This window comes from Microtus pennsylvanicus, chromosome 1 (genome assembly GCF_037038515.1).
Source record: "Microtus pennsylvanicus isolate mMicPen1 chromosome 1, mMicPen1.hap1, whole genome shotgun sequence".
NCBI lineage: Eukaryota > Metazoa > Chordata > Mammalia > Rodentia > Cricetidae > Microtus > Microtus pennsylvanicus.
In genome coordinates, this window is record NC_134579.1 from 123,561,073 (window position 1) to 123,582,537 (window position 21,465).

General features: G+C 48.5%; 1 protein-coding gene across 2 annotated transcripts; it reads left to right on the forward strand.

Annotated features, from left to right (window-relative positions):
• The first annotated feature begins 5,000 nt into the window (after positions 1 to 5,000).
• Mlec (malectin) lies at positions 5,001 to 20,001 on the forward strand. Of its 2 annotated transcripts, XM_075982469.1 has the most exons (5): positions 5,001 to 5,375; positions 12,199 to 12,377; positions 13,046 to 13,222; positions 13,304 to 13,361; positions 14,767 to 20,001. In XM_075982469.1, exons 1-5 carry the CDS (start codon positions 5,150 to 5,152, stop codon positions 14,994 to 14,996), a joined length of 870 nt encoding a protein of 289 aa, XP_075838584.1. In that variant the 5' UTR covers positions 5,001 to 5,149; the 3' UTR covers positions 14,997 to 20,001. The 2 variants fall into 2 exon arrangements, with proteins under 2 accessions (XP_075838584.1, XP_075838591.1); XM_075982476.1 differs by lacking the exons at positions 13,046 to 13,222; positions 13,304 to 13,361 and having other exon boundaries at positions 5,019 to 5,375; positions 14,767 to 19,253.
• Positions 20,002 to 21,465: the final 1,464 nt, after the last annotated feature.

A 21,465-nucleotide genomic window follows, 5' to 3' on the forward strand; every position in this document is an offset into this window, starting at 1 on the left:
AGAGAAAAAAGAAAGGAAGGAAGGAAGAAGGAGCCCCTTTAATCCCAGAACTAGGGAGGCTGAGGCCCACAAATCTCTGTGAGTTCCTGGCCAACCAGGGCTACATAAGGAGACCCTGTCTCAAAAAAGAAAAGGAAATGCCCATGCATGGTGCTTAGTGTAGGGTGTGGCTCAAGTCCTTCACACATACAGTTAGCTCTCTCTCCTGGAATTTTCTCTGAGCTAGGCTTAAAGGTCTCCCTCCCTCTTGACTTGGAGGTACTGGACTGATGGCACAGCTTTAACCTCTCCTAGCTGGAGTGTCACATGTCACCTTAGACGCACACCAGAAAGCAAAGTATAATGGTGAACTCCTGTGCTGTGGGATGAGAGGATCACGGTTCCATGCCCACCTGGGCTGCACAGCAAGACTGTTCCAATATACAAAGTGAAATAAACAAGATTGCCCTTGGTGCCCACGATGTAACTCTGTAGGGTGTTTACTTAGCGTTCACAGAGCCTTGGGCTCGATTCCCAGGACTCTGGAAACAGGCATGGTAGAGTATGTTTGAATTGCAGCATGTAAGAGGTAGGAGCGGGAGTTCAGAGTCATCCTCAGCTACAAGACAAGTGAGTTCTGCCTGGGATACATCATGGGGGATGTATCCTTCCTTCCTTCCTTCCTTCCTTCCTTCCTTCCTTCCTTCCTTCCTTCCTTCCTTCCTTCCTTCCTTTTTTTGGAGATAAGGTTTCTCTTTGTAATAGTCCTAGCTGTTCTGGAACTTGCTTCTGAGAATCAGGCTGACCTCAAACTCAGAGATCCGCCTGCCTCTGCCTCCCGAGTACTGGGATTAAAGGTATGCACCACCACTGCTCAGCAGGGATTTTTTGTTAAAAAAGAAAAAAGATGGGGCTGGAGAGATGGCTCAGAGGTTAAGAGCATTGCCTGCGCTCTTCCAAAGGTCCTGAGTTCCATTCCCAACAACCACATGGTGGCTCACAGCCATCTGTAATGAGGTCTGGTGCCCTCTTCTGGCCTGCAGGCAAACATGCAGACAGAATATTGTATACATAATAAATATTTTTTTTAAAAAAAAAGGAAAAAAGAAAGAAAAATGTCCTTGCTATTCCTGTCCCAATACAATTTGTCACTTAACACAGTAAAAAAGCAGTTGTCTGAAGTTTTGCAGTCTGGTTAAAGATGGACTTCTCAGATGAGAACCAGGCACAGTGGAAAGTGACTTGCCCAAGGCCACCCAGACGCTTGCTTTTTCTGTCCTCCAGCTCTTTCTGAGTCATATCCTCCACAGGGAAGCAAAGGCTTGCCAATCCGGCCTCTTTCCCCTGAAGGTGGAAACCCGGTCAAGTTTCCCACTGTTTGACTTTCCCACTGACTGGGGGCTGAGGTAGGTTCCCCTCTCTGGGTGGCTCTGATCCATGCTCAATCCGACGTCCAAGAGGCCCAAGGTGAAAAAACTTGGCTTTGAAACCAGACCACCCACCCTGGCATCCGAGGACTGGATGGTCGACTAAGCAGCCTGCAAAGTAGCCCCCACCCACCCTGTGTTTTCCTCTTGAACTTTTATTGTGAGCTTATCCTTAGGGGGAAAAATATCCCATTAACTTAAAATAGGCCAGACTTAATTAATAGCACGCTTTGTTCTCAGGATTCTTATCTGTACCGGAAGCCACACCTCTTTTCGGTTTTGTGGGTCAAGGTGAAGTTGCCTCTGGGGGCCTCCAAACAGCTGCTCCATCTTCCACTTTTGAACTCTGGTTCCCGTTGGCTTTTCCCTCCCTTGGGTGGAAGGGTTTTTCCCAACTCATTAACCTGGCCTGTTCACCAGGGCCTTTTCTACTATTAGATTGCCAGCATGACATGTTATAATTATTTCTTCTTGTATGATTAATAGCTACTGTGTACTAAATACCATTTATGAGCCAGGCCCTCTGCTAAGGGTTTCTGAAAGCCCTGCGTGTGAATATTCTAATTACATCCATCAGATGAGGAAGCTGGAACTCCCAGGTTCCACATAGCTCCAAAAACTAGAAGTGGGCTTAGAATCCTGGTCTCTGTGCCCACAAACACTGAGACTTACTGACACTCAGCAGTGCACTCAGTTGACCGCAGAATGCTAGCTCGTGGGCTCGTGGACAGCTAAGGAGGTACGGGAGCTTGCTGCCATCGTCAGCTACATAGAGTTCAAGGCTGGCCTGGCTTCAGTGGGGGGTTTGTCTAAAAATCAAACAAAAAGAGGGCAGCGAGCTAGCTCAGAGGGTAAAGCTGAGCCTTCGCTGCTGGGCCTGACAATCGGCGTTCCATCTCTGGGATCTGACTCCTGGAAGTTGTCCTTTGACCTCCACGCCTAGGCTGTGGCACACACCTCTGTGCGCCACCCACCACTAACAAATGGGTTTAGTAATTCAGAAAGCTCTTCTTATTCTCTTCACTTAAAATCTCTTTTATGTCTCACAATCTTAGGAGATAGGAACAATCATTCCTTATCACAAAGGATGAAACTGGAGAACCCCATAGCAAGTAACTCCCGGATGCCGGGCAGAGCTGTAAGGACATCACATGTGGCCGCATAGGTAACTCGGATCACAACACGGGGAGATTAGAAGCTAAACATCGTTGTGTGCTTTTAGCCAAATTACTTTACCTTCCTCAACATTTTTAGTTTCTCATCCATAAAACTGGGGACATTTCCTGTTTTTCAGTTTCTTGAGGTGAGTGTGAGATGCAGACGTGTGGGAGCGGATGGCTGCTGAATCCTGCTGTCAGGGCTCTCTTGGCTACAGTCCTAACCTTGGCTTTGGATGGGTAGATGATTTTTTTCAAGTTCCCTTCTGTGTTGCCTGCATTTTTTCCACGAGAAGCGTATCTTGTATCTCGGCAAGGTAGCACAGGCCCTGTTTATTCGAAGCTACTTGTCCAGAAGGCTGGATGGATGAGAAGCATGATCACAAATTTGAGGCCAGCCTAGACAACTTAGCAAGAGACAGACTCAAAGAAAATAACTGGGTGGCCAGAGAGATGGCTCAGCAGTTAAGAGGGTTAAGAGCACTGGCTGCTCTTCCAGGGGAGTTGGGTTCCGTTCCCAACAACCACATGACAGCTCATCATTGTAACTCCAGTTCCAGGGGATCCGACATTCTCATACAAATATACATGCAGGCAAAGCACAATGCACATAAATAAATATTAAAAAAGAAAAGAACTGAAGTCTGGGGATGCACCTTGGGGGTCGTGCACACACACAGCACATACACACACAGCACTCAGCGGGACCCTAGCTTCTGCGAGTGGATGGTGTCATTTGCATTTTGGGTGAGCAGAGACTCAGAGAGAGAGAGAGGAACTGAACCCAGTTCTGTCTCACCCCTAAAGTGTAGTTCCTGTCACTCTCTGACAGTCACGGTGCAGGGGAGCTTAAAGAGAAGTTTGACCTGGGGCTAGGGAAGCCCAAGCAGGGGTTTTAATACCTGTATGTCTATGCACTGTGGACATATGATAAAAATGAAGGTCAGAAAAAGACGATCCAACCCTTGGAACTGGGTTAGCAGGTATGTGGGTGCGGGGAATTAATTGTACCTAGGTTCTCTGCAAGAGCAGCTAGTGCTCTCAACCGGTGAACGTCTCTCCAACCTCCTGCTTAATATTGAGACAAAAAGTCGGGCGGTGGTGGCGCATGCCTTTAATCCCAGCACTCGGGAGGCAGAGGCAGGTGGATCTCTGTGAGTTCGAAGCCAACCTAGTCTACAGCATGAGTTCCAGGATAGGCTCCAAAGCTACAGAGAAACCATGTCTCGAAAAACCAAAAACAAAAAAGTTGAGGCAAGAACACACTCTGTGCCCCAAGCTGGCCTTTAAACTCACGGTAATCCTCCTGTTTTAACCTCCTGAGTACGAGTACTGGGGATACAGGAATGTGTCACCTGGTGTCTCCAAGCCCAGAATTGTTTAAATAAGTTCCATTTTTCCTTAACCACAATATCAAATTTAACCGGGCTTCCTATATTTTGTCGACAATGTCTGACAACCCTGATAATAGGGACAGAGTAAGTATCTACGGAACAAATGATTAACTTCCTCCACTTGGCTGTATCACAAACTTGCGGTGAAAACTCAAGACTCTCTCAGGCCGTTTTCTCAGCGTAAAAACGGGAGTTTGGGCAGACACGCTAATGGAGAAGAGCGCTTGGGAGTGCAGGACGTGGCTGTGCCAGGTAGCCCAGGTCACCAAACGGCGGTCACCACCCATGACCACTCGCACCAGCGGGGAGCAAGCCCCAACTCAACTCCTCAGGGTCTCAGACCCGCCAGACACCGTCGCCATGGAGACGCAGGCAGCCTGGAGCCCCTCCCTTAAAGGCCACGCGTTTCCGCTGCGTTGGAGCATTCTGATTGGGCAGCCCCGTGGACGCTACCACACACCACGCGCGTGCTAAGGGGTGAAGGCGGGACCTCATCCTCGTGGGACTCGTGTCCTGCCACCTGTACATGTGGCATCTCAGGGGAAGCCTGGCTCCTCTGCCTGCCACGGGGAAAAACCATTGCTCCTGCTGCTAGGTTCTGTGCTCTTGCCTTTCTGAGAGAAAAAAAAGAGGGTGATGGAAAAGACGGCAACGCCCCCTCCAGAGCCGATTCGGTCCCGAGATCTAGAGCGCCGGAAGTGCTGGCGACGTGTCAGTGCGCCCTTCTCTAAACCGTCCCCGCCCCAGGCCACCTTTCCTAGTCTGATGTGGGATTCCGGGGCGGCCTGGGCGCTGCACCCGCCACTTCCGCATGGGACCGCCGCTTCAACCGAACTCCCTCCCTCTGCGCGCGCTCCTTCTCATGCCCGGTGGTTGGGCGGGAGCCTCCTGTGGCCACGCCCCCTTTCTAAGCACAGCCGCCAATAGGGGGGCTGCTCTCGACGGGGTGGTGGGTAATTAATGAGGGCCGCACTCTGATTGGCTGGAGCGCCCAGGCCGAGGGCTGGGCGGCGGGGTAGGTTGTTCCTGAGGTGGGAGGCGGCACCCGAGGCAGAGGAGGAGGCCCGAGAGCGACATGTCCCGGGTTGCTGAGGCAGAACGGTCCGTGGCGCTGTTTTACTGAGTCGGGGGCGGCCTGGCGGCCGGCCGAGGACGAGGGTCGGCGGGGGCTGCCCCCGCAGTGGTGGCCGCCATGCTGGGGTCCCGGACAGCTGGAGCAGCCGCTGTGGCGCTTCTCCGACTGCTGCTGCTGCTGCTCTCGCCGGAGCTCCAGGATCCGGGCTTCGGCGTGGTCGGAGCCGCTGGGGCCGGGCTGCCAGAGAGCGTCATTTGGGCAGTCAACGCGGGCGGCGAGGCACATGTGGACGTGCACGGGATCCACTTCCGCAAGGACCCTCTGGAAGGCCGGGTGGGCCGAGGTGAGAGCCCCTCGGCCGAGCCGTGGGATCCGGGGCCTGCGAGCAGGGCGCCGCCGAGGGCCCCGAGCCCCTTCCTCTCGGCCGGCTGACCACAGCCTCAGAGCGAAGTTTCCCTCTGCAGGACCCCCAGGGACCTGGTAGTGCCCAGGGCCTAGCCCCGGCTCGAAGCTAGCAAGAGCCATCGAGGCAGAGAGTTGGCGAGAAGTTATATTTAGATCTTCCTCATCCTGCATTTCCCAGCCTCTCATCCCACCCAAAGCTGGGAAAGTAGAGACGAGAGTGGCCTTTTGCCTGGCACCTGGAGGCCTCGCAGCTTGTGGGTCATCGATTGATTCCACGGCTCTGCTGTCGCGGCCATTCCCGGTAGATTCTTGCCCAACCGTAAATGGGCCGCTTTCCGTGCCCTTTCTCCCAAGAGTGGGGCTTGGTTCCTGGCCGGAATAATAGCAGGGAGTCTTCGAAGGGAATAGGCCGGGAAAGTTTGGTTGTGGCATCCTCTGCCTGCTTTTGGAGTTTGTTTGCTTAAAAGTAAAAGCCACCCGTCGGGTGTTGGTATATTGAAGTCTGTTCTGCGCGGGAGGCTGATGGTGCTCACCCTATGTAAGATTTGAGTGTTCCAGTGCCCCCCCCAGATGATCCCAACAGCTTAGGGAGAAAATAGTCGAGACTTAACCGATGAAGCAGCAGTGATTTTTACAGAGTTATACGGTATTATGAGAATTCCTAGGCCAATATGGGTTTCTAGGCCCGGACCCAATAGACAAACTTTTATCTCTTATTTAACTAGCTGGGGCTCAGATTTCTGCACCAGGCGCTCCTGTTGTAGGTCACCCCAATCCATTCTTTGGAGAAATCTGCTCTAGAGTCTTCTTTAAGTAGGATGGGAAAACAGGTTTAAGAAGACAATTCCTAGGATGGAGAGAAGGCTCAGTGGTTAGGAGCACTGATTGCTCTTCCAGAGGACCCAGGTCTGATTCCCAGCGCCCAGAGGATGGTTCACAATGGCCTGTAACTCCAGTTTGGGGATCCAGTGCTGCCTTCTGACCTCCATGGGCACCAGGCACACATGTGGTGTACAGAGATACATGCAGGCAAAATCCAATACACGTAAAGCTTTTTAAAACGTTAAAATAAAAAAAGGGGATGGGGTGGGGGATTTCCTTGTGTCATTTCTGGATAATGATGCTATATGCTGGGTGTCGAGGCTACCGAACTGCTGATGATGCCTATCTAGACAGCTAGGAGACAGTCTTTTCCCACAGTGTGTGCTCTTGACTTTACTGAAGGGTTTGGCTTTGTTTGTCCCAGTTTCTGTGTACGATAATCATGAGTGTGTTAGCCAGGTGTGGTGGTTCATGCCTGTAACCCCAGCATTTGGGAGGCAGCAGCAGGAGGATCCCTGAGAGTTGAAGGCCAGCCTAAATAGGGAGTTCCAGGTTGTCTGGAAATCCAGGGCTACATTGTGAAAGCTTATTTAACAACAACAAAACCAAAAAACAGAATTTTTTTGCTTTCATACATGTGAGGGTCTTGGCACACTAGGCTGTTTTCTGAAGTCTGTGTCCTGGAATTTGTTTAGCCCTGGCATGTAGGTCCCAGGAACCAGGTTTCAGCTGAGTCAGGGCTGCAAGTTGTGGCAGCCAAGGCCAGACTTCATAGCACCTCTGTTGTAGACCGTTCTGTTTCTTCATGGTTGTGGTCAGAGCGGAAGGAACCGCTGAGGAAATAGACAGTTGGTGGACCTTGCCTCTTGAGATAATGGTGTAGTAAGGGCCTTGTGCAGATGGCTTCTTGCATTCAGATACCCATTGTCCCACTAGGTACCCAGTACAGAGGATAAAGCTGACTAAGACTCCGGGTTCAGTCCTTAGGTACCTGCTCTTTCCCAAATTCTGCTTTTAAGCGGCTGCTGCAGGTGGTTTAGCCGTCTGACCTGGTCAACAGCCAGCAGGCTCTCTTGTCCCTGGAGGCATGAGCCCTCTGGGGTGGGGTGGGGTGGGGAGTAACTGCAGCAAATACAACTACATTAGGCCTACTACACTCCATAGTGGGGTCCCATTTTTGGACACTAGCATTTGGGGCAATGTAAAACTGAAGGTCCCCTGTTGTCCAGGGCAGTCTGCTCATCTGGGTGGGGCCGGTGGGTTTTAGTACTCACTAGGTTCCCGGGAGTAGTGCTTCCTGGCATTAGGTCTGGGACCAGATAAGTTTAGGTTCCTCTCAGCAGTCAGCTTTCAAACTTCTGTGCTGAGGAGTCAGCTCCGCTGTGGGGAGAGCAACTGTTCACACTGCCTGCCTTTCCTTCTGTGGGTCAGGGTGTGCCAGGCACTCGGAGACCTTTGTCTCACGCAGCTGTTTATCCCAATGGCAGGAGGCACCATGTGCCTCATTTCTCTCCAAACGCTGGTAATACTGTTTGCGGCACTGAGGGAGCTCATTTTCTGCTGAATGAATCCAGGTTGCCAGGTTAGTCCAGATCAAGGTTTGGCCTGCTTTTGAACTTGCTGTTACTCTACATTTTCGCATTCTTGTAACTGAGTGGCCTAGGGCACCCAGTGGCTTATGCAAAGGCACTTCATAGTGTTTATTGAATTTAATTTCTGCCTTAGGATAGCTAGTGTTCACAGCCTGGAAAAGACACTTTATATCCCTGTGCTTCAATTCAGCAGATGGAAACACCACTATAGAAAGTGCTGTGACATACTGTACGTTCTGGGGAGTGTATGTGGCTTTTTTGTTGTTGGTTTGTTTTGAGACAGGGTTTCATGTCGCCCTGGTTAGCCCCAAACTTGCCTTGTAACCTGGAATAACCTTGAACTCTTGATTGTCCTGCCTTTACCTCCCAAGTGATGGAATTCCAGGCTTATACCACCAGGCCTGTCTTTCCAGGTTCTTGATTTGGTTAACTTTGGTGAGTAAACCTTACTGTTCAGCTAAGGGCACAGAGCTTGGCTTGGTTTAGGGGAAAGTCTCTCTTCTTAGGAGATCCCTGCTGGAACTTCTAGCCCCAGCCTGTCTTCCTTCCCAGCAGCACACGCGTGTTAGGAACCTCTGCTGCACTGCTGTCCCGAGGAGGGTAAAGCGCCACTATCTTTTTTCTCCCTGCTTGATGACCTTTTACATGGAATTAAAAATAGGTCAGAATGTGTCTCCAGAGGGGAAAAATGCTGTCAGGTGACCTGAGCCTGTCAAGTGACTTTTGTTTAACCCTAAAGCAGACCCTTTCTTGGGCTGCCTTCCGTCTAAGGGTTTGGCCTTGAGGTGAGAGCTTGGTGGAGGGTGAGAGGGAGAGTCCATGCTGCTCTGCTTTGCTCTTGGCCGGGAGGTTTGTTTAGAATTTGGTTCCTATACTGTCTTAACAGGAATGTTTCAAGTACTGGAAGCACTTTTTTCTCAGCTTCTTTTTTTGCTTTATTTTATTTTTTGTTCATTTTCCGTACCAACCACAGTCCCCCTCCCGCCCCTTCTCCCGCCTCCCTCCCTGGACTGTAAGTACTTTGCAAATAGAGTTTCTATCTGAGCCTCCTTACCTCTGTCATTCAGAATAATTCATTAGAAACTAACCTCACTTGAAAAAGAAATGATTAAGAAAAAGTATTGAATCATCAGAAAACCTAGAAAGCAATCCATTTATTTGTTTTGAAACATTTTCTGTGGTCCGACCCTCCTACCTAAGCCCCCTAAGTGCTGTCCTTGCACTTTCTGTAGATCTTACCTAGAACACGTTCTGGCTTTCTCGCTCTCAACCGTAGTTTTCTAATTCATTTCGTTACCTCCCTTTCCTTTTAATCCATTTTCTTAAGACAGGAACTTGCAATGTAGTCCCGCTTGCCTGAAACCCACTCAGTAGAGCAGGCTGACCTCCAGCTCACAGCACTTTGTCTACCCTGCCTTCTGGGTCCACCCCCAGGTACTCTGTTTAGTGCTCACTGTCTGAACTGTGTGTGTATCTGCTCAGCAGGTCTTCCTGCATGTTTATCTTTTCTTTATCTCCATGTGCAATCATCTAAGATTTTTATAGGTGTCTCATCCTCACCACAGTTCTATAGAGTGGTGATAGCCCTAATCTATAGTTGAGGAAATGGACCTAAAAGAGGCAACTAGTTCAGCGCCACGTAGTAGGTGGCAGGGCCAGAGTTCAAATCCGGGCCTATCTCACTTTGAAACTGGGTTGAGATTTCCAAAGAGCCTGACTGCTCTGCTTAGAGCTCAGAAGTAGCAAATACAACATAGGCCGGCCCTTTGGCCTCCTTCCTTTCTGGTTAATTGTCTGAGCTGTTTTGTGCCAACTTGAGCAGTGTACTGACTGTACTTTCTTTCTGTTTTAAAGAAACCCATTTTGTGGGAGCTGGGGAGATGGCTCGGTGGTTAAGAGCACTGGATGCTCTTCTGAGGACCTGGGTTCAATTCCCAGCACCCACATTGTAATGGTTTAAGTAAAAGGCTGCAGATCCCCAGGGGTGCCGCGACAGAAACACTGCAGGTCCCCGAATGGCGGCAGTGGGCAGCAGGCCATGAGATCCAACAGGGAGAGGCATGGTGGGTGAGAGACCTTGGCGGGGAAGCCAGTCCCATGAGGAGCCGCAGCCATGGTAGGTGAGAGACAGACGGATAGACTCGCCATGCAGAGTGAGGTTGGATATTTATTTAGTGGGTTATGGAAGGGAAGGGGAGAGGGAAGAAGGGAGAAGAGCAGAGAAGCGGGGAGAAGGGAGCAAGGCAGAAGCTACCCCTTTGGGAGACAGAAAGGCTGGGCTGGAAGCAGAAGGAAGATCTGCCTGCCTCTGTGGTGGCGGGGGGGGGGGGGGGGGGGGGCTTGTCTCTTAAAGGGAGAGGTCAGACCATTACACACATGGCAACTCACAACTATCTGTATATCTGTAACTCCAGTTCCAGGAGATCCAGCATTCAGGCATTGATGTAGGGGAAAATACCAGTGCACATGAAATAAAAATAAATAATAAAAAAAGAAACCCATATAAATGCTAAGGAGTGAAGAAAAGTCAAGGTTTTTGTTGTTGTTGTTGTTTTTCCTACTCTATCTCAGATTTCTTAGGATAGCCACTTGGGGCTTAAAGAGAAAGCAAGTAAAGGTAACCCCAGATTGTTTAATTCTTGTTCACACGCCTGTTTTCTGAGCTGTGGAATTGAGACCGCTGCAGATAACATTGCTGTTAGCTTCTCAAGTTTTCTATTCAGTGAGGGGAAAAAGGTTCACACATGTGCAAAAATTTCTGTGGATCTATAAATGAAATCTAGCTAATGTTCCAAGTTTGCTAGAGTCTTGGCCCTCCTAGGAGGAGGAAATCCTTAGCACTCAGTTGGAAGACAAATGGCCTTTTAGGTTTCATAGGTGTGTGACCTGGGGCTTTTGAGCTTGGAAAAGAGCTAGGGTGTGTTAGTTAGCCCCACATCCTTTGTAAGCGTGCTTCTTTGATTTCCTGAGGAGATACTGGGAGAAGAGTCTGAAGACAAAACTACAATGAGTTTCCTGTTCCATTGTCTCAAGAGTGCATCTGATCACAAGGCTAATGTCACTTACAGGAACTGTTAACAGTTATGTTTATTTTTTTGAGGGCTTGACCTTAGCCATTGGGTCTTTTAGTTCATCTTTCACCTTTTGTCGGATCTTCTCCTTTGAAATGATGGTGATTTTGGAGGCTAGAGCTCCTAGGAGTGAGTCAGATGAGTTACACGATCAGGGTGGTGTGGCCAAGGCTGCCACTTCAGCTCTCTCAGAGGATTTGGCTGCCAAATGTCTTCAGGGTCATCATATTCAAGTGGAAGACAATCTTATTTAGTTCGTGCTGTCTGTAGTTTGGGAAGGTTTTATGAACTCTGGGAAGTCTCATTGTATGTGTAGGCTAAATGAGCCCAATTGTTCTCCTCAGGATGCATGAGTGTTCATCTCTTGGGACTGGAAGGTGGTCTATCTATGGAAAGACTCTAGTTTGTTATGTGGAAAAACATTCATTTGTAACTCGCCACCAAGTGGACTGAGCTGGAGAGGGTTTCCTTTACCCTTGTCAGTCTGTGAAATGGAAAGGTGGCTTCTTGAGATTTGAGCATCTTGAGGCAGACTGTTGCACAGGATGCAGTGGTCCTCAGCGAGCCTGGCTGGTGTGGCTGCTGCTGTACTTCAGTCTCATTTCTTGGGAACCGCACCAAGTGGCTGCTGAACTGGTGCTCTGGGAAGTAAGGTAGTTGTGTCAAGAGGAAGTTGCAGAGCACCCTCCCCTCTCATGTGAGCCTTTTTTTCTTTGTCAACTTAGGAACTTTTTAAATAAAAATTCTGAAAAAGACCAAAAAAAAAAAGTACAGCTAGTATGTTATTTATAGCAGAGACAATGAAGAATGACTTTCCTGGCCAGACCACTTGTTTGGTTTAAACTGAGACAAACGCACTTGAGCTGGTTAGTGTTGCTGGTGTCCCCTGGATTCGGGAAGTGTTCTCTGAAGGTCTCCTTCTCGGGGAACTTTGCAGCATTTCATTCCTTTTACATCGTGAACAGATTCATTCGTCTCTGTCCTTTTCCAGCAGGCCCAGGAAGTGATTTTAGTGTGCTGTTGAGTCTTGGGGTGATTGCTGTTTAGTTTCTTTAATGTTACTCTTCTATGTCAGTGGCTGTCTGATTCTTGTCTTTGTGTTAACATTTGGAACCAGATGCAAAGGGAGTGTGCCTTGGACTGGGAGAGTGGAGAGTTCCTAGTTAGCATTGCTCTGGAAACGCCATGCCTCTGGTGATTCTGGGGGATCTCTACTCTTTATGTCTTTCTCTTTGTGTTTGTCTCTGATGCACTTTCTCTTTGTGTTTGTCCCCAGCCTCAGACTATGGCATGAAACTGCCCATCCTGCGTTCCAACCCCGAGGACCAGATCCTGTATCAAACAGAGCGGTACAATGAGGAGACCTTCGGCTACGAAGTACCCATCAAGGAAGAGGGGGACTACGTGCTGGTGTTGAAATTTGCTGAGGTCTATTTTGCACAGTCTCAACAGAAGGTGAGGCGTGCTCAGGCCCCTGCTTGACCAGTGGCACATTGCTGCTTTTGAGCAGTTGGGTACTCTGACGCCAGAGCAGAGGCCTGTGAACCTTCTCAGAAGGGAGGAACAATGAGCTCTGAGGAAAAGTTGGATCCTCCCACCCTAGAGAAGCTGTGTCCCCTTGCCCATTGGCTGTTACCTGTCTTGGATTGGTAACAAAATTGATCCTTTTAGGAGCCTTCTGCTTACTTCCCCCTAGATTCCCTCCCTAATACCCTCTTTCCCCTTTCCCTGGTACTTTCCTATCAATGCCTCCTTTTTTTTTTTTTTTTTGTTTGTTTTGTTTTGTTTTTTTCGAGACAGGGTTTCTCTGTGGTTTTGGAGCCTGTCCTGGAACTAGCTCTTGTAGACCAGGCTGGTCTCGAACTCACAGAGAACCGCTTGCCTCTGCCTCCCAAGTGCTGGGATTAAAGGCGTGCGCCACCACCGCCCGGCTCAATGCCTCCTTTCTCCCCATGATGCAGTAAAGAACCATGATTTTGACTTGGCTGAGGTGAAGGACTGCAGCTACCTTGGAGTATATCCAGAGCCAGAACTTATGAAAGCCAAGCAGGTGCATAATGTCTAATTCCTAAAGGGATGTAAGCTGATGATGTTGACATTTTTTTTTCTCCTGATTCTGGAAGGTATTTGATGTCCGATTAAATGGCCATGTTGTGGTGAAGGACTTAGACATCTTTGATCGTGTTGGGCACAGCACAGCTCATGATGAAATCATCCCCATGAGCATCAGGAAGGGGAAGCTGAGTGTCCACGGGGAGGTGTCTACCTTTACAGGGAAGCTCTACATTGAGTTTGTCAAGGTAACAGTCCCTGTGCTGGACATCTGAGGGACGGGATGATGTTTGCTGCCACATGGCTGACTGTGCTTTTCCATTTCCTAGGGGTACTATGACAATCCCAAAGTCTGTGCACTCTACATCATGGCTGGGACAGTGGATGGTAAGTTAGAATTTTTGTTTGTTTGTTTTGTTTTGTTTTTAAAGACAGGGTTTCTCTGTAGCTTTGGAGCCTGTCCTGGAACTAGCTCTTGTAGACCAGGCTGGCCTCGAACTCACAAAGATTCGCCTGCCTCTGCCTCCCAAGTGCTGGTATTAAAGGCATGTGCCACCACCGCCCGGCCATAAGTTAGAATTTTTACCTTCTGCTTCTTGACTTGTGCTAAAGGATATGATTGAGGAAGGCTTGAGATAGTTTAGCTGGTCATTATTTTGGAAATATTGAAAGCCAAATTATAGGGAATGCAAAGTCAGGTGGATAAGACAAAGTATTGCTTGATGGTGGCCACAAGGATTAAAGTCATATCTGTGTTCATTTCTTCCTGCTACTGTTTAATCAACTGTTGGCCTTTCACACACACACAGAGAGAGAGACAGAGAAAAAATAAATGTACTAGAATTATCAGAAATGTGCCTAAATTCCATTTAGGGAGTGGTCTCTATTCTTTTGGAGAAAAAAATAAAAGTAGGAGTCCCCTTGGATGTTGGTGTGTATTGCTACACTATGCTTAGATAAAGTTGATTTGTTAATGTCTCCTTGGCCTTGCAGCTCAGCTGTATATATTTCATGCTCAGGATTTAGGTTACCCTGGCCACCAGCCTCTCGGGCTGATTTTTGCAGAGAAACTTTGTATCTTACTCATTTTTCTTCCACATCTTTTTTCTGTGCTGTTTCTCTTCTTGAATATATAGAAAGTCTTCCTTATTTTTTTAGACTTTTTTTAAATTTGTGTTTGTTATATATGCATCTCATGTGTGCAGTGTTCTCAGAGCTCAGAAGAGAAACTGGAATTGTAATTATGAATGGCTGTGAGTCACCATGTGGTGCTGGGAACTGAACCCTGGTCTTCTGCAAGAGGAGCAGGTGTTCTTAACCATGGAGCTGTCCTTTTAACATACCCACCCCACTCCCCAGGGCTGGTGTGACTTCTAGGAAGGTGATACTTCACCCCGGGACCATTTGAGTTTCTTAGGAGGAATCAGGACTGGAGCCAAAGCCTGGTGGGTCAGTCCTTCAGTGGCTTAGAGAAGGAAGAAAGGGTCTGAAATAAGTTTTAGATGTTAGGTCACTGACCATACCTAGTGTGGACCTCATGGAGCTTTGAAGTGAGACAGGAGAGGGAGATAGCCTCCCTCTGGGGAAGGCCCTGTATTACTTTTTTAGTTAAATCTGAATATGACTATGGTGCCTGTGTTCTACTATTTAAGTTAGAGACAGTTTCTGCTCCTTCCTGTAAGGACTGCCGAGGTCACAGGGATCTGTCTTCTGTGGCTCATTCATTGCTTTGAATAGTCTCATAGATGCTGTGGGTCTTAGTATACTTAAAAGGTTTTTTTTTTTCTTTTAGATGTACCCAAACTGCAGCCTCATCCAGGATTGGAGAAGAAAGAAGAAGAGGAAGAAGAAGAAGAATATGATGAGGGGTCTAATCTCAAAAGACAGACCAACAAGAACAGGGTGCAGTCAGGCCCCCGCACACCTAACCCCTATGCCTCGGACAACAGCAGCCTCATGTTTCCCATTCTGGTGGCCTTCGGAGTGTTCATTCCAACCCTCTTCTGCCTCTGCCGGTTGTGAGAACAAATGGCCATCCTCAGCAGGGTGGTGGGGCATGGGAAGGAAACCAAACATGGCGGTTTCTGTATTGACAGTGTTTAGCAAAACGAAAAACAAACAAAACACACACACACACACAAATGAAAAGAGATAAGAAGAAGCAGAAGGAGTGGGGAACAGCCCCACCTACCACTGGTCCCAGAGCTGCTCAGTCCTACTCTTTGTGGCTGGCCCCAGCTTTCTTTTCTCTGGGGTACGTAGGTGAGTGGATCCTTCCTCTCCAAGGATCCTTTTTACATACCTAGTAGGAAGGACTCTGAACTCAGAGCAGTCATGGTTGTTGTTTTTAGGTTAGACATTAGCAGGAAAATGTCATATAACCTGGAAAGTTATAACCATACTGGGAGTTGATTGTGTTCTGAATTTATGTCTGATGTGATTTCAGAAGTCATGGTATTCAAAGTATGTATGTGGAGGTAAATAAGTTGGATGGTAAAGACAAAGGAAAAGGGGAAGAATTGGAAAAAAGAGTGAGCACTTCTTTACTTGGAAATCTTTCTGGGTTAATCTTTTGATGGCTCCACCTTAAGTTTCTTCATTGTCATTTCTCATCTCCTTGACATGTGCCAGTTAGAGGACTGTCTGGTATCCAAGACGACTAGTGTATGTCAGGTCCTCAAATTGCCTACAACTTGTTGCCACAACAGATGATTTTGTTTTCAGTGCCTGTTGAGGACTTGGTTTCTTCTTGATTTTACTCTTGTTCTGGTTCATTTGACATCTCTTTCCAGTTCTCACTCTCAATTATAGAGCTAAGTTATTGTCGAAATGGGCAGGAGACTGAAGATTAGAGTTCTGTTTGCTTGAGTGTCTTACCCTCCACCACCTCACCTTGTTGGTACCTCCTTCCCTGAATCCCTGAGCCAGCAGCCAGGAGGACCTGACCCAGCAGCTCTTACTGGCCCCTCCATAGGGCCTTGCTGCCAGGGGACAGGGATGCTTTCCAGCCTGCAGCAACAGAACACTTGACCTTAACAGTCTCTTCTGGTCTTTGGATTAGAAAAGGCTTATGTTCACAACCTCAGAGACTTGAGCCCTGTAAGTGACTGACCACTGTTCAGAATGTCCAGAATTTGATGTTCATTTATCCCTGTGTCTTCTGTCCTACATCAGCTAGTTTGGGTTTATGCCCAGAGTCACCCCAAAGAACCAAGACTGGCTGCACCAGCCCGGCTGTTTTCCTCATTGGTCATAATCGATGCTTTACCACCCTTTCAGCCGCCTAGCAAGGAGCAGTCACGATCTTCTTGCCCGGGGACTGAAAGACTCCTAGTCAGCCGTGGTTCTGGAGGCTCTGAATGTCTAACTTTAGCATCAAAGTGTCTGTCTCAGATTCCCAGTAAACACTCTGTAGGGATGAAGTTTCCTTGTTACCCAGCTTTTGATCACCTTCATCTATTTGTCAGTTGACAACAGTGAGGACAACCCGGCTAAACTAAAAGGAATTTTCTAGGTCAGAGGCAGCAGGATTTGTGAATTGGAGCAGTATAGAATCTCAGGCCAGGCCCATATTTCTAGAATGTGTTTAAATTTTAAGTCTGCCTTATCAGATATTTGAACTGTGTGACAAAGTAAGTAACTCTTGGGCTCATATCCTTACTTTGGCTCCTAATGATGACTCCAGGCCTGCATCTAGCCATTTGAGAACTATTTTCTCTGTGGCTTAGGCTCGCCCCAGGGTACTGAGTTGGCAGCTGGATGGCGATGGCCTGAGGTTGCTGTCAGGAGCACTTCCTGGAGTGCTTCCAAAGGTCATTCTACAGGATGAGGTACTGCTATGGTCTTGGGGACCAACTGCTTAGAGCAACGTATGTCCTGACTAATTGGGCTTCTGACAGTGACTTTGGTTCCTGGTCCATCACTGTTTATAAACCTGTGGGCCACTGTCAGCAGAGTAAACAAAATGAAGGAGAACAGCAGCCTCCATGTTGCCTTGTTTGCCTGGGTTTCTGAGAAAGGGTCGGGGAGGTCCTGCCTTCTCACCCCATCTTATCCCTTTGGTGACTCAGAGCCTCAGAAGGAAACCCTGACTCCTGGGGCCATTTCCTAATGGTACTGTAAGCCAAGCAGCTCTACTTCTGCCTCTGTTTCCAAGCCCACCCCTTCCCGTAGGGATAGGGACGGGTGCTTTCCTCTCTAGTTGTATCCAAACGGAAGGAACATCTTTCTGTAGCTAACAAAAACTAAAAGGGAAGTGAGGAAACAGCAGAGAAGGAATATGGTGGGGGCTGGGGTAGAGTCCCCTGAGCCAAGCCTGCCCAGCTAATAAGAGCTGCTTAGGGCTGGCCACAGCCAGCTCATAATGTTGAACTTGAAAGCTTTTTTCCCCCTCTAAGATGATGTAGGTACATGAGGTTTAGGTTAAAGGGGTGTGGTGGGGTTATGCTTTATTTTTATTTTTGTATTGTATGTGTCAAGAATTATTCCATTGTTCATCTTGCTTTTTGCACTGTTCCCTTCTCTTTGTTTTGAGATAGTGCAAGGAGTGTGCCTGGGATTGGATGCTGTGAGTGGTACCACTTAGAGAGTTGGACAGGAGAGGCCCAGGTTTTCTGTTTGAGCTATAGTCTGACCCAGGGTTTTAGAATCCACTAGTCCAGCTGGCAGAGGTAAAGATAGGGACAGACAGCTTCTTTTTGCCCAAAGGATGGTCCTCTTAACATTTGTGGGAGGAGCAAGCAAGGCCAGCTGGGTAGAGCCTGCAGGTCCAGTGTGGTTTAGTCAGGCCAGCTGGCCTCCGAGTTGCTTCAGGTCTTATTCAAACTATCTTAAACATTGTGCCAATAACTGATTTGTGGGATTCATGTCTCCCAAACCAACTCTATTCTTCTGGAAGTCTCCACTTCTAATGAGAAGCTGCTCAGTGGATACCCACAGTTCTGGTGGTTAAAAGATAGTCTTCACAAACCCATGGTGTCAGAGGGGCCGCCTGTTGATTAAAGACGTGGCCTTGTTTTCTTGCTCCTGCTGACTAGGAGATCCCAGGGTCATGTGAGTCTTGGTGAGGCGGGTAAAGTTTGTGTTGTCTGATGCCCGTGTTCTGTGCCTAGAGCAGTCTTAGAACTGTGGTCTGACTCCTTTGCTTTTGTTGAGAAGCTTCTGTTTTAAGGAATTTCTCTTGTTCTGTCCCCAGCCTCCCCTGGGAAGGCCTGGCCCTGGTCTAGACTCTTAGCTGAGAATCTGAGAAAATGGCAGCAGTACCCTTTCTTTTAGCACTCAGATCCCCCTCCTTAGAAACTGGCTCACCTGGAGGAGTCCAGGGAGGCATCAATAGGTTCTCTCCCTCCCTGGAAACTGGGGAAGGACCCACCCCGGTTAGCACAGTGCCTTTTTCTCCCCTGCTCTGAGTCAGGTGGGCATCCCTAACCCTCTATAGATTCAGGCCTGGGCAGGGGTCCTACAGTCCCTGCCATGGGGCTGTTTCCCTATCTCTCCCTCTTCTTGCTGGCTACGCAGACATGATTTCAGTGTCTTCTTGCCTTGAGGAACCTTAATGGAATGGTGGCCACATGTGACACTTCTCTGTGACTATAAGGACCTAGGAGAACAGGTGAGCTTCTCAAGTGAGAGACTAACAGATGCTCCTGCTATTAAAAGACAAAGCTAGGGAGGCTACTTTGGGCCTCCTGTTGTGGCCTCTGAAGAAGGTGACTCTCAGGTACTGACTGAGAGTACACACACAGGAGCAAAACCACAGACACCTAGGATCTGCTCAGAGATCGCAGAAGAACTCGGTCTCTCTTCTAAGGAAGATGTAATTAGGGGTCAGAGTGTGCTAAGAAAATTGGAAAGAAGCCTTATTGCCCACACCAGAGAGCTCAGGGTGACTTTCTCTTCGGACTTCTCCTCAGGCAAGGGCTAGATTTCTTCATAATGATAGAAGACTACCTTGGCACTGGTGGTCAGCTGCCTAGGGAGGCCTGGTTTCTTTGTACGTGTGTGGCTTGCTGCCGATCTGGTCTGTCCTTCCCCACCTGCTTTTGCTTCGTTTGCTCTGGGTGGTGAGATCATCTTGCTAAGAGCAGATTTGGGGGCTGACTCGGCTAGCAGGAAAAGAACAGAGTGGATCTCTTGAGATGGGTTCCTCTCAGGAGTGTAAAAACAAGGGGCTGCGATTGTGCTGGCAGCCAGGGAAACAGTAGTGCCTGTTGCAGTTGGCAGAGAGGGCCTTGGCACGCTTGCATCCATCTTGTGCGATGGGAGCACATAGCATCGGGAGAAGCAGAACTCCATCCTCACCTCTATTTTGAGCTTAGTGCTTTATTTGGGTATGAGGAAAAACAACAACAAACTGAAGTGTGCTTTCCGTCCTTTCAAAGGACAACTGTCAGGAAAGGAGAGCTAAGGTGCCAGGTGGGAGGGGAGACTTGGCAACGAGAGATGTCGTGGCAAAATCAGGAAAAGAGACATTCTTGACTCTGCTTTTCCCTGGTGTGCCACGATCCAGGGAATGAAAAGAAATTTGACCCTGGATTAGTTAACCTTTGCTGGAGTTAAAGAACATTGCCTTTCCACAAAGTCCTCCTGGGATAGGATGGCTCTCCATTCTAAGCTCAAGGCAGTCTCTTCAGCCACTGTTGGCCCAACCTGGCTTGTTAGGAAACTAGCCCCGCTGCTCAGTATTGGACCTGGCTGCTTTGTGTGAAACCAAGTATTGGAGAAAAAGCATCAAATCCTTAGTAGCTCCTGTAGCTCCTGTTCCTTCCCATCTTTTCCTGCGAGGGCAGGCTGACTCTGTGGCCACACCATGCATATAGAGCAGTGCACACCAAGGTGTACTCGAGGGGCTTTGAACCTGCTGGCCAGGGAAGCAGTAGGGGTGGATAGAGCTGTCTTTCCTTCTGGGCTGTCTCCATCAGTCTCTGCCCCTCCCATGCCCCACCCTACTCCCACCAAAAAGTTTAAAAAATCAGGATGTTTTTCACTGTCCATTGCTTTGTGTTTTAATAAACAATTTGCAGTGATACTCGGTGTTGAGATTGGACTTTAACTCACAGAAACGTGGTGGGAGCGCTGTGGCAGCGCTCGCTGTCATCCCCGCCCTCGGGAGGCTCAGGGAGTGCAGACCATACTCCAGCCCCACCCCCGAAGACCAGGGAGATGGCTCAGTTGCCACCAAAATGGTAGCCTGAGTTTGAGCCCCAGAGTGTGGAAGGAGACCTCTGCACACATGCTGTGGCACCTCCCCAGCAGATAGGTAAACGTATCCCCCAAATAATAATAGAAGGTAATATGGGGAAAGGAAAGGGAGACCAAGGAAGATTAAGGGAAGGATATTCTCGGGCTGGGGCTGGCAGATGTCTCAGCAAGTAAAAGCCCTTGCCACCAAGCTGAATGGCTCTACTCAGATCCTGGAGCCTGCATGGGGAAGGAGAAAAGCAGTGTCCCCACAGGTTGTCATCTGACCTCCAAACATAGACCTGCACATGCTTCCCCACTCCCACTACAGAATAATAATAATTCTTGGCCTGACTGCCTCAACCAGCAGTGCACTTCAGGAAAAATCAAGTTAGTGTGTTTTGTTTGAATCTGACTGCAATACCCAGTCCTTCAGCTGTGTTTACTCCTTGTCCCTCTATTGGGAGTTGACCTACAGGTGAAGCTAAAGGGTATTTCTCTTGCAGGTGGAAGACCAGAATATTGGAAGGGTTGTTTTTTGTTGTTGTTCTTTCCCCTTACTAGAACTTGGCAGCTATGTTTTACAGCTGTAGTACAAGGCACTCAAAATGTCAGTAATTTGCCTCAGGCTGGGTAGATGGTCAAGCTGTGGCTTAGACCCAGTCTTATCTACCATCAATGTCCATACCCTTTTTTTGGGTTATACTAATTATAGCTGGATCCCCAAGTGAGCCTTTCAAATGGGCTGGACACAATGCCAAACACAAACAAACGAACAGGACTCTTGATTGTTTTATTTACTTTTATATCAGGTCTCACCATGTACCCTGGCTAACTGAGACCAGACTGACCTCTGCATGCCTCTGTTTCCTGAGTGCTGGGATTAAAAGTGTGGCAACCATGCCTAGTCCTTCATGATCACTCTCCACTGCCTTCCATTTCCCCAGAAAGCCTTCTGTTTCTCCTAACAGAAATAGAAGTTTCTGGCTTTGTGTGGCTAAGGAGGAGTTTGTCCTGCCTGCTGGGTTATCCTCTCAATGGCAGAATTCGGTACCCTGCTCTAAGAATAATGATAGTGTTGATGGAGTCTGTTCCCAGGGCCCATGGAGACTCTGGCTGAGCCTACTCAAAGGTACGGAGGGTTCTCACTAATTCAGAGATAAATAATTTAGAGATGTTACTATTTAAGTGCCGTAACAGGAGTGACCTGCCAAATGGGGATGGGACCTGAAAAAAACATCGCTCTCGGGACTTAATAGGGAGGGAAATTGTCTGACAGAAGATCTTGGGCCAAGTGCCACTGTTGGGTTGG

Bases quoted from the DNA above. Each gene is read 5' to 3' on its own strand.
- Mlec (XM_075982469.1), top strand. From the start codon at position 5,150: ATGCTGGGGTCCCGGACAGCTGGAGCAGCCGCTGTGGCGCTTCTCCGA. The intron at 5,376-12,198 runs GTGAGAGCCCCT...GTTTGTCCCCAG, and splicing joins GGAAGGCCGGGTGGGCCGAG to CCTCAGACTATGGCATGAAA. The intron at 12,378-13,045 runs GTGAGGCGTGCT...TGATTCTGGAAG, and splicing joins TTGCACAGTCTCAACAGAAG to GTATTTGATGTCCGATTAAA.